At 41.2% G+C, this 11,869-nt stretch overlaps 1 protein-coding gene across 1 annotated transcript; it reads right to left on the reverse strand.

Annotated features, from left to right (window-relative positions):
• Positions 1-3,028: 3,028 nt before the first annotated feature.
• e2f3 (E2F transcription factor 3) lies at positions 3,029-11,519 on the reverse strand. Its single transcript, XM_047604473.1, has 7 exons — positions 11,382-11,519; positions 10,864-10,975; positions 6,121-6,361; positions 5,908-6,039; positions 5,691-5,805; positions 5,406-5,568; positions 3,029-5,221 (listed from the first exon to the last, which is right to left on the reverse strand). Exons 2-7 carry the CDS (start codon positions 10,910-10,912, stop codon positions 4,953-4,955), a joined length of 969 nt encoding a protein of 322 aa, XP_047460429.1. The 5' UTR covers positions 10,913-10,975; positions 11,382-11,519; the 3' UTR covers positions 3,029-4,952.
• Positions 11,520-11,869: the final 350 nt, after the last annotated feature.

An 11,869-nucleotide genomic window follows, 5' to 3' on the forward strand; every position in this document is an offset into this window, starting at 1 on the left:
GGTTTAGAGCCAGAATCACTTATAAAATAGTGGTCATTGATATATCCACTGTAAAAGGTATGCCCTGATAAAAATAACACTATAACACAGCCACCTGGTATTTAAAGAGCTTTATAATGTTTCTCCATCATTGTTTAACAGCCATTCTGACAGCAGCTGAGGCAGAGTTGTGATGCAAGGTGCTAATCTGCCTTTTGGAGCAACTTCTGATGCATTTCAGACACTTTGATACGGGGAGGGGTCACCAACCATGCGATTAGTGGACGACCCACTCCACCACATGGACCAAAGTCCCCTTTTCATACTACTTCTACGTAAGACAACAAAGACAGGTACAAGTTTGCTTGTAGATGCTTTCTGCACTTACAGTCACCAGTATACATCCAGAGGCCCTCTGGCTCACACTGCACAGTGCTGCCAGCGCACCTATCTGTTTGGTATATGCCACACACCCTGAGCTCCGGGGGATGAATCAAACTACTCCTGTCCTGCTTCCTCACTATTCATTTCATTCATAAACCCAAAATACTGTGGAGGCAGCCGATTGGCCGGGATGACCCTACGTAAAAAGACGCCGTGCTCTCACTACCCAATCAGAAATGAGTAGTAGTACGCGCTCTCCCTCTCTCCTGTTTGCACGCTCCCTCTTTAACCCTCTCTCATTTTTGTTCTCTCTCTCCCTCACACACACACACTCCCTGTCTCAGTGCATTACAGCAGTCAAAACAACAGCCTGGCTGAGGAGCACGCCGCGTAGAAACAAGTGCTATATTTTCAGGGAACGGGACAGATGACAGACAGCCTATCGGACTACGCTGCCAGAGTGGATTGCACTTGCTTCGAGTCACTCCTTAACTCCCTGAGGGGCTTGGTCTTTAGTGGTGATTTAGACCAACTCACTCTTCAAGCCCATCCATCTGTGTATTTTGTTTTGCAACTCAAAACCTTCCACTGTACGCCATTTACTTGTAGGTGACAGGGAAAAGCACTCTAAAGATGAAAGTCATTGACCAGTTGATCAATTGATTGACAGCTATACTGACTGATCTTTAATCGAGCTCTCCTGAGACCCAAGGCCGCTGACGTCAGGCCTAACTCACCGTGACCCAGTTCAATATTCACTAGTTTGTTTGTTGTTTTTTTTCTCAACACAAATCTCGGCGGTACAGAGAGGACAAAAAATAAAAACAACAGAGACACACATGAATCACCAATAGCAGTGATCTAGTGACTCTCCATGAACTCAGAGAGTGACTGTTTGTGGGGAACTGGGTTGACTGGGTTTACAGGTTGATTCGGAGGTACAACACTGCCACCTACGGTCAGGCGTGGGTACTGCAGGCAGCCGAGAGATTACATCATCATGTTGAGGGCGATGATGTGTTTTTCTAAGATGCTGAGGCTCAAACAAAGAGAAGCGAGGACGGACATGGTTGGACTTAACAAAAGCACAATAATAAGGAAAGTTTACAACAGGTGTATGTATGAGGCCTTTTATTTGCACAGCTGAAGATTATTTCAATTCACAATTTACTATTGTGTCACAAAGGTTGTTTTGTTAATTGAATCTACCTGCTCTTAATCTATATTGAAATATATACTTAATGTTCTATAATCTATACTATAACCCAGGTAAATATATTTATATAATTTATCAACCTATTGTATCGACCAATTGTAAAAGTACTTTAATGTTCAGAGAACAGCATAAAGAGGTAACTTTCTTTTTTGTTGTTGTTGTTGTGGATGGGGACATGTGGACTTACTTTGTCAGCCGTACATCCCCCCAGCGACATTCTGCCACTGATTTTCATCAAACCCACTTTTCGGGAGGAGATATGTAGCACTTCATTCAGTTTGAAAACAACACAAGCTGGTGAAAGGGCAGCGTTTCATGGATTCTGTGGGGTCTCACTGCCTCCTTGTGGCTCCATATCTACACTGCACTGTAAGATGTTGACTTTATTTTACTGAAAGGCTGCTGCTGATGTTTTTTTTTTAACTTATGTTTTTTTTTTGTTATTATTTATTTATTGTGTACAGCACTTCTGTTCACATTGGTGGTTTTTAACTTGCCTTATAAATGTATAAATTATAAAGTTGCATTGGACTGGATGAGTGACATTTGCAGTTACAGATATGATGCACATTGGAAAGTGAAGAACAGAACATGATGACTGTACTTATCGTGTAGCAGGCCAGGAGAGGAGACCTCAAGCTGCTACATCTTGGCATGCAGCTAGGATCTGAGCAGAATACACTGGGTACACACCAAAGCAAATCAACTCATCTCTCCTCTGTGACATCTATACAAGCAAGAAATATCAAAATAAAAAGTGCACACCTCTTTGTACAGACCTGAAAGGTTATAATCTGGTGTCAGTTACTAAATCTTTAACAAAGTGGCACCATCTGTAAAATTATTTACTATATAAGATAAGACAGCAGACTTGTATAAACTCGTCACTACTGTATGTATCGGACTTTCTGTAAATGACTGACAAGGCAAGCATGATGAAGTGTAACTACTTAAACTGCTTATGTATTTGAATTTCACAATTTTCTGATGAGTATTTGTCCCAATTTCAGTTGAATCATTTAGACATGAATTAAGAAATTCCTTCACAAAGTTTTTCTGTCACAAAAACATTTTTTATTGTTTATTGTTCAAATTTCACCCCATAAGACAAAACGGTGATCCCAGTAATAGACTACATATGGTTTATTGCAGTACAAAAGGTATCTGTATTTCAAAAAGGTAGAGAGGTGTGTAGATTAATGTCTCTAACAGTATCATCTAGCTGCATCTCAAAGTCAATGTAGTGTATTTAAAAGCTACAGTTACTGTAATGTGACTATAATAGTTAAAAGTCTAGCTTGAGGAAAATTGGAATTATGATTTTTCACTTTAACACAAAACATCTAGAAATTAAAAAGCAGAACTAGTTGCTTGGGAACATATAACAGAAGTTAACTTTAAGCCCACTGGAACTGGGAATCAGTGACAATAAGTAAACATGTACATGTATGAAATCCAAACCAGGTATGTGTCGCTTTATTTCACTTTGTTACAGTATTTACTTTCACCAGAAAGCCGACTTGCAGTCATCGCAGTTTTCTGGGTACAAATACGTATAAGGCACATGTGTGGTGCATAGTACTAGGGTCATATAGTGGTTGCCAAGTCAAGTTTAGAGTGGACTGGACTGGAAAATAATCAAACCAACACTTCCAGACAAAACACAGTTTATCCTGTCCTCTCCGAAGAGGCCAAGTTTGTAAAAAAAAAAAAAAAAAAAAAAAAAAAGGACCGTACTGGAGTAGATATAGATGAAGCTATTCTCTCAGCAGCATCGATTTCTCAACAGTTGCTAGCTGCTAAACGCCTTGTAGTGACTTGGCTGTTTTCAACTGCTAATAGCAGCAAACACGGCAGTTTCCGCAACTTTGCTCTGGCACTGTCTGCCATTGATCTTGTTAATGAAAGGTAAGAAAAACAGATGTGTTGCTGCTGGCAATTCAGTGATAAAAGTTTACTTCCAAAGGTAGCATTGCATTGAACTGATCACATTTTAGGAGGCACTCGTAAGTAATGCTCAAGTATAGATAACAAAAAAAAATATTACAGCGTGTTTCTACATTCAGCATCTGAAGTCGTGTCCCTCAGAGAGTCTGATGCCACTTTTTCACTGGCAGACAGTTCACTTGTCACAGCAGAAGAGCCTAGCATGTTAAGAAGAATGTTGATAAAAAGTTAGAGGATTGAGTGGGAGCAGACCGTGCAAACACAGCCTCTCCACTTCATTCCTTCAACCACTGTCTGGAAAAGGTCACCATTGCAAAAATTCAAAAACCAGTCCATCTACAAGTCTATCATAATGTTTTAAAGTGAGTGATGTTTTCTTGTCAGCCAGAAAGCATGGCCTTTGCTTTGCGTATGTGTGTCTCCACAGCATTGCCACTCTCAGCTAGTTGTGTACAACAGGTGAGCATGTGAGCCAGTATACACAATACCAGGGTAATGGAGTATGACACGGCCAGAGCTGTGCTCACTGGACTCCTTACATTTCCCTGCATTCAAGTGCAGGTCTTTAATAGATGAGGTAATAGTTTGTTATTGCAGAGAAAATGCATATCAATGCTCTTTTGATCCATAGATATCTCCATGGTACTTAACTACTAAGAGAAGGAAGAGAGCCTATGATAGTACTTCAGCCAGTGCTGAAATGTTTGGTATTTGAACAACAGTCAGTGAGACTTTTCACTGGTATAGTATTGCAACAATATTGTAATACAAGTCCAACTTGAGAGAATCGTATGAATACTGAGTATGGTTCAAACTTTAATACAAAAAAAAAAAAAATTCAACCTTTAGTAAATATTTACCAGAGTCCTGAGTAGACCATCAAGCCAGACTGAGCTATAAGCTGTAATATGACTTAGGTCCTGCATTGGTAACTTGAAGGGCTGACTGGGAAACAAAGTTAAAAAGCTAAGAAAGGACAATACACTGCCCCCATAGTTGTATGTTTTCCAAAGAATCCAATGCAAGCGTCAAAATATCTCGTGGATGACTTTGGAGAAGCTTTTAAATGAGTTCAATGAACACTGGTTAGTGCTACGTGATCAGTCTTCAGACACTCTACATCAAATGGCTGCTTCCTGATCAAAGTACCAAAATGACACATGTGATCACTTCAGACCATTACAACAGTGTTGTTCCCATAAATCACCAAGAGTGTTGGGTCAAGATTACGTGTCCTGTGTTGAGACTGTTATGCTTGTACTCTGGGGAGGGACGCCCGCAAGTGTCTCCTGGACATGAAACAGATTGAAGAACACAATGTTTCAAATGTATATGTCAGTCCAAAAGAAGAAGAATAACAAAAAACAGTCGACCTCTGGGTTAAAAATCGCATCCACGTTGTATTCCTTGTTCCTTTTCTAGCTGTTCAAAGAAGAGGCATATCTTGTGACTGGTCCAAGTCAACGCAGGAGAAGAGATCAGTAATGCCCTCATCCTCAGGCAGGCTCAGGAGATACTGCTCCTCATCGAGAGAGCAGGCCAAAGGTGGAGTGAGGGTGACAAAACTGTGTCGGTCTTCAGTAGGGGATTGGGGTAAGGTGGGCATTGGTGAGAAAGCAACCGGTACTGACTGTTGTGTCAGCACCGACAGTGGGTTGGAGAAACTAGTGATTCCGCAACTATCGCTAGCATTGCCTGGAAAGATATGGGTAATGGGGAAGAAAACAGATGAGTCTCAAAGGTCATAACCCCAAGGCCATATTAAGCCAACAATCTCAAAGTTGAGTTAGTGTGTCAGATTCTTTGTGGTAACAAAGTAGCCTTTCATGTGGGTAACCTGTTTGTAACAGACCACAGCATCCCTAAGTACAAAGCTCACCTTTGGGAGACACCTGGATGACGGATGAGAAAGGCCAAGAGACAATGGAGTAGTTCCAACTGGTGGCCGCTAAGCTGTCTGCAGCTTCCATTGGCATGGGGTCATCAGAGCAGAGGAAAACCTCTATGGGTCCCTGGGTGCTACTGAGGCGGACCTGGAGGCTCTGAACATAGGGAAAGCAGACAGTGCATCTATTATTAAATAATAGACATAAAATGCAGCAAGGAAACAATCATTATTGTTTGACTGAGATTTCAATCAACTAAAGTAATGTAGAGAATGTACCTCCTCAGGGTGTGGCACCTCCAGCTTCGTCTCAACAGGGGCTTTGATTACGATCACGGTCTGTTCTTTTAAACTCGGAATCCTGTGGACATCCTCATATGTCAAATAGGCATACGTGATCCACAAAGTTAAGGACGTCAATGGTATTTAGGTACTGCTTGGAATACACCAAACCAAGACCATACACACTAAGAAAGATGAATGAAGCCAAGGATATCTTTGACTGTGGTGGTCCTCACACAGTCGGTGCATCTGTGCCATACAACTTCGGATCAGCTCATCCAACTTCTCCTCCTTCTCTGCGAGAACCTTTAGCTCTTGATCACTTTTTCCAATGACTCCACCGCCCCTGTGTACACATACGGAGACATAAGATGAAACCATTTTTGTTGAACACAGAACCACAACTGCCTTCAAGTGGTATACTTACATCCATTGGATGTGGTTTTTGGAAGTCTTTTTGATGAGTTGGATGCCTTCCAGGACATTGGTGACATCATAGACGCGTCTCTTGGAGATTCCAAGCTCCTGGGTGACAACATTTAGGTCCAACACGCCGTCAATAGAGCGTTTCAGCAGCTCCAGAAACTTTTGCGTCAAGTTAACCAGCGAGTTGTCACAGCGGGGTCTGTCCAAATATGACTTGCTTGTTATGGGTTTGGAACCAGGAGCTAGAAAAGAAAAAGCGGGGACTCTGAACATATGATGATTTATTTAACATTTGAAATGAGATATTATTTTTGATTACTGTGTGCTTAGTCTCTTTATGTAATATACAATTAGATGATATCAGGCAAAAAGTCACTTTCAAAGTTTCAATTGTTGCATTTCCACAATAAAAAACTGGAAATGGAAATGCCTACATTTAAAAAAAAAACTCTCAAATATCACTAAATCATTTTTCCATTCTCATGAGGTAGTTTTTCAGATATGTCAATATAAAAGTTTATTGTAAAAGTGCAATGGAAACACTTGCTGCATTTCCTCTTCCTCTTAGATGACGCAGGGGTCATCTAACCAGTTCACTTGAAGTTGTCTCCCTCAAAGTGAAGTCTTGCATGACGACAATTTAAGGGAATTATGGGATATTGCGAGATGAGACTTTACGAGAGTAAAGTCTCATCTCATCTCACCACAGCTCATTCGTAAAACACTTTTCAATGGAAAAATGCACAAAGCGCACTTTATCGAAATAGTTTTTAAAACAAAACAGAAAAAAATCAATATGTGACTTTTTGACATAGTGTAATGCTAGGTTCTATAGAGAAAATGGACTGTAAGCAACACTGATAAACCATATCAGTCTTCTGGCATGAATTGTGTATAAAAGATGGATGTTGTTAAAAGGTCTTTAGCTGGCTCCAAAATCTGGGGCTCCAAAAGCCTCTCATTCAAACACTGCCAACTTCTCTCATTAAATACGGAGTCATGAAAATCAATCCATCTCAAGAAGATGCCTCAAACAGAGGTATGCTTTTTGGTTTACTCAACTGACATCGACAGCTGTCCCCATGTTCATTCAGTCCCAGCCCTCACTCCTTTCCAGCTCCTCCGAATATGGACGCTGGCCAAAGGCCAAACATGATGCTTTAAAGTCCACCAACCAATGGTTGATGTTACTGCTACATCATTTATATGTAGTCAATGAGTCCAGTGCGCATCAACAATCATGTTGTGAGCTGCTGCTCCTAGAGCACAAATCTGCTCACTACGGATAGTAATGGAAAATAGTGTGCCAAGGCTTTGAAGCATGCATCGAGAAATCCAGGAAGTCTTTTATGAAGCGTTGATGGGATACATAATGCGCAATGGATTACCACAAAATTAGTGTTTGTGTTGAAGTTTTGCCAATTTGACCGTGCCATAGAGTTTTCATGTAGCCTTGCTAAAAGGACAAGAGTTTCCCTCTGTATGGGACTCAGTGATGGCTAATTAAAGCCTTACTGAAACTTTAACACTTTTTAATGAAGTGGTGCATGACTGGAATCTACAACCACTACATGGTTGTATAGTTTCAAGTTGTGTCTAAATACAATAAAGATAGCTCCTAGCTTAAAAGATGTTGAGCAGTGAGTGTTCACTACGCTAGATGTTACATGTGATCTCATTTTATTGTTAAATTGATGAGCTTTAAATAAAACTTTGAAAGGGAATCAAACCCTAGCTTGTAATAGCAAGCTAAATGCCATGAGTCTTCATCATCTCCCACCAATGTTTATGCTTCAGCATTAACATCAACTATTTACTATTACTATTTATTTTCTCCAGGTATCATGGTTTAGTAGTGCTATAGGATCTTTAGTAGAATATGCAACACTAAGCTTCCTGTGTGCACATGCACAGCTTAATCGAGCTTAATCGAGCTATGCTAGAAATTCGACTTTGTGAGTGCGGTCCTTGCCCTAGTTTACATGCAGCAGAGAAAATCGAATAACTTGAGGCAGTGTTTCTCAATTCTGGTCCTCGGGACCTATTGCCCGGTATGTTTTCAATTTTTCCCTCCTCACACCACACCTGATTCAAATGATCAGCTCATCATCAAGCTCTGCAATGGCCTGATAAGGAGCCATTCATTTGAATCAGGTGTGTTGGAGGAGGAAAACATCGAAAACATGCAGGACCCGAGGGCCGGAATTGAAACACACCGACTTAAGAGAACACGTCCTCCTCCTCCACACTAGGTGGCGATATGTCTTTTTTTAGCGGGTTAATACCGCGTTAATAAGGACCCCTTCTCCGGTTGACCTATTATATCTTATAACAAACAAGAGTCATTCATGCAGCAGACCGGCATTTCAAACAACAACCAGATGGATAATAGTACAGCTTTTTTTAATCGCGTATGTTATGTGTGCACTACTTATGGTGCAGATAAAATATGCGCTATACCTCAGACGGTTCTTCTACTGGCTCTGTTTACCTTTTTCTTCTGCAACTTGGATGTTTCTGTTCTGGGGTCACACGCTAGCACAGTGGTTGTGGAGCATGTGCACACATGTTATCCTATTGTAGTCCGATTAAGCGTATACATGCTGGAGATAACCGAATTCCACTCGCATTATCTGGGTGTCTTAATCGTATAAGTATCACTCAGATTTTAGTCGGAGTAACGCGTTTACATGTACTTAAGTTGTTAGAGTTCTAATCATTTTTTTCACGTGCATGTAAACATACTAACAGTCAAACCGAACCTCTGTCAACTGTTTCCATTTACTTCAAGGGCACAGCTCCGCTCTCCCAAAGAGCCGAGGCAACAAAACCAGTGACAGGGTTTCCATGAAGAATGAAGCAGTAAAGTGGTCTATAATATAGCCTGAGAAATTAAAATTTTTTTGAACCAACTGGATGGAAAGCTTCAAGGCATGAGGCTTCACACTAGTCAACCATGCCATGCTTCTCCCCTGAAGTCTTCTTCCTTAAAATATGGACCCAGGCACGACACGGTTGGTCGAGGTGGACTTCGGCATGGAATGATTGGTCACACATGCGCACAAGCGCTGTTAAGTACGAGACATGCGGAATTTAACCACATCATGATGCATAAAGCAAACAACCATCCATCCCTCAATCACAACAACCATAGCAGCAGCAAAGGCTTGACGTTGGTCGGAGGAAGTGGGCTGACTATTATGGAGATAGTTTACAAAGAACAAGAAAGTCATGGCAGCCGTGTTGTCAGGTTCCCTCTCCATCGTGCTGCTGTAACTACGCATAAATAACTGTCACTTTAGTATGACGGCTGTACGAGTGATATTTTTTTTCTAACTCATCTGTTTATGTTTTATTAAGGTCTGCATAATTAAGGGTGTTCCCGCTTTGAATGACGAGCAGTAGCCTGAGTTAACAGGTAGCGGAGAGTTGGGTGGTCAGGCCTCAACGTCCAGGCTGCTTTAGCTCCCAACACAATCCCCATGTCCACACAGACTTCATTTTCGAGGTTCAGAATCCAATGGGTGACATCACGATGCGTTTTCCCATAGTATATACAGTCAATGGCATCGGCCCACTTGGTTCTTGGTGATGTGACGGCGGGCCAGTGGGGTACAAGGGGGGGGGGCGGTGTCATTCGTGCCACATGGCACAACTGGCCCTAGTGTGAGTGCACCCTAAAATGTTGTTTTCTACACATAGCTGAGATGTTCAATCAAACAGAACATGTTGTTCCTATACAGAACACTGGTACATGACCTTCAGAACAACAATAAATGCCAGTGCTCACACTTGCTGAGGATGCTTCATTCTCTATTTGATCATTTCCTAATATCACATTTATGACCAATCACACACACACACTGCATACAACCGTCTCCACACATTGTAACAATATTCTATAACTTTACTTCCTGATTCAGAGCAAAACATAGGCGTAAACTCAGACTTCCATTTCATTATAGCAGCTAACGCCCTGTAACAGAACGACTTGTCATTAACAGCCTATTGCTGCTATGCTAGTCTCTTGTGTAACATCACCAGCTACACCTTGTGCTTGTATCACGATGAGATTCTACATATACACTTCAACTGATATTATTTTCCACAATTCATCTCCTGTTACTGGCGGCAGGCCTTCCATTGTACATATTATGCTGTTTTTTTTATTCTTTTTGTTATTTCATTCTCCTGCTCTTATTTTATGTACCGCTCTTCGCCCTCCTAATTGCCCTTCGGGGATAAATAAAGTCTTTTTCTGATTTTGTTTCTGATTCAGTTAGATGATGTATGCATGTATGTATGTATGACAGATGTATGTTTATCTCATTGCACCTGTTGTTCATCTTCTCTCTCTCTTCTGTCTCGTCTCTACCTGTATTGCCTTAAGTAGATCGGTCTCTCCATTTGAGCTGGGTTCTGCTCAAGGTTTCTTCCCGTTAGTGCTTACTCTGGAGGTTTCAGGCGTGGTTGTGAAGCGTCTTGAGACGTTCTTATTTGTTACTCTTGCCATGTAAATACAACTAGATTGAATCGAATGTTTCAGAATATGTGTGACACCAGCGAACACCCTATTTGGCACCACAACTCTTTAACATCAACTTGACTAGTTGTATCTCTACACACACTTGGAACAACATGTATACTTGTCATGCTGCAATCTTGTAAATAGACCATTTCTCTTTCTCAGCGCACGTGTCCACTGAAAATCCTAAACACAAGATATCACAACACAAAACTTTACCGTTCCCTGTTGTGGGGGTCAGAGAGGCCATTGGTTTCTTGGAGTCCATGGTTCCGCCACCATCCTGCAGGTCCTGTGGTTCACAGAGTTCCAGCTCCAGTCTCCTCTATGCCTGAGGGTATTAATGACAACTTGTTAAAAAGTAGCAGGTATAATTAAATGCTGAGTACTTATCTAGTTAATTAACAAACAACACCACTTTAGTTAGTCACAGGACAGCGATTTTGGGTCAATAATAAAGCATAAACTTGTCATTAGTCCACTGCATTGGCTTATGACTTGAGTGGCATGCAAATACAAACAACGAAGGTGCACGTGCATTAAATGTGTTCATCTTGTCGCGTAAACTGGTTTCCCATGGTTACTGGGGGTTGTCAGGAGCTAAGGCTGGAGCAGAAGCTAGCTGCCCTGTGTTTAGCTGGTTGGAGGAACACTCCCATCCCCCTCCCATGCTCACCCAAGGCTTGAACACTAGTTTGTTTCTGGCAATAATGAACACTTTCCAGTCACGTCCTTACCTAAATATGTCCACACAGGAATTCAACTGCTATAGCGTCTGAAAAATGTGCAGAGGCATGCGATGGCGAGACGCGTTATGATGACTCAGTTGAAGCTAAAACCCACTGACTGTGGTAAAAGGCTATTTAAGCTACCGGTAATACCCAAGGCTAGGGAGACTTTCATAATAAAAGCATGCAATTCCAAATTAAAAATAAATTAAAGCGACACAAAAATGGCCATACCATAACTCAAACAGCGCGGGGCAATTGTAGACCGAATTTATCAATGACAGTGATGCAGCTTTACGAATTAAAATTGTGTTAGACACTTTTGAAGCAGAATGTTGACACTGCTAGTTATTATTGGAAGCCTTGTTTGCATTGATATATTAACCTCATGAAATTGCATGCAATTGTCATATCAATACATTGTTATCTTTCACTTATCAAAAAGTAATCTGTAATAGTAATATTAATCTATCACCGCAACAAAAACCCAGTGAGTT

Source organism: Mugil cephalus, chromosome 14 (assembly GCF_022458985.1).
Source record: "Mugil cephalus isolate CIBA_MC_2020 chromosome 14, CIBA_Mcephalus_1.1, whole genome shotgun sequence".
Lineage (NCBI taxonomy): Eukaryota > Metazoa > Chordata > Actinopteri > Mugiliformes > Mugilidae > Mugil > Mugil cephalus.

Excerpts from the sequence above, each read along its gene's own strand:
- e2f3 (XM_047604473.1), bottom strand. The coding sequence starts at position 10,912 with ATGGACTCCAAGAAACCAATGGCCTCTCTGACCCCCACAACAGGGAAC. Across the intron at positions 6,362-10,863 it reads GACCCCCACAACAGGGAACG|CTCCTGGTTCCAAACCCATA; the intron begins GTAAAGTTTTGT and ends TTTCTTTTCTAG. Across the intron at positions 6,040-6,120 it reads AAAAACCACATCCAATGGAT|GGGCGGTGGAGTCATTGGAA; the intron begins GTAAGTATACCA and ends ATGTGTACACAG.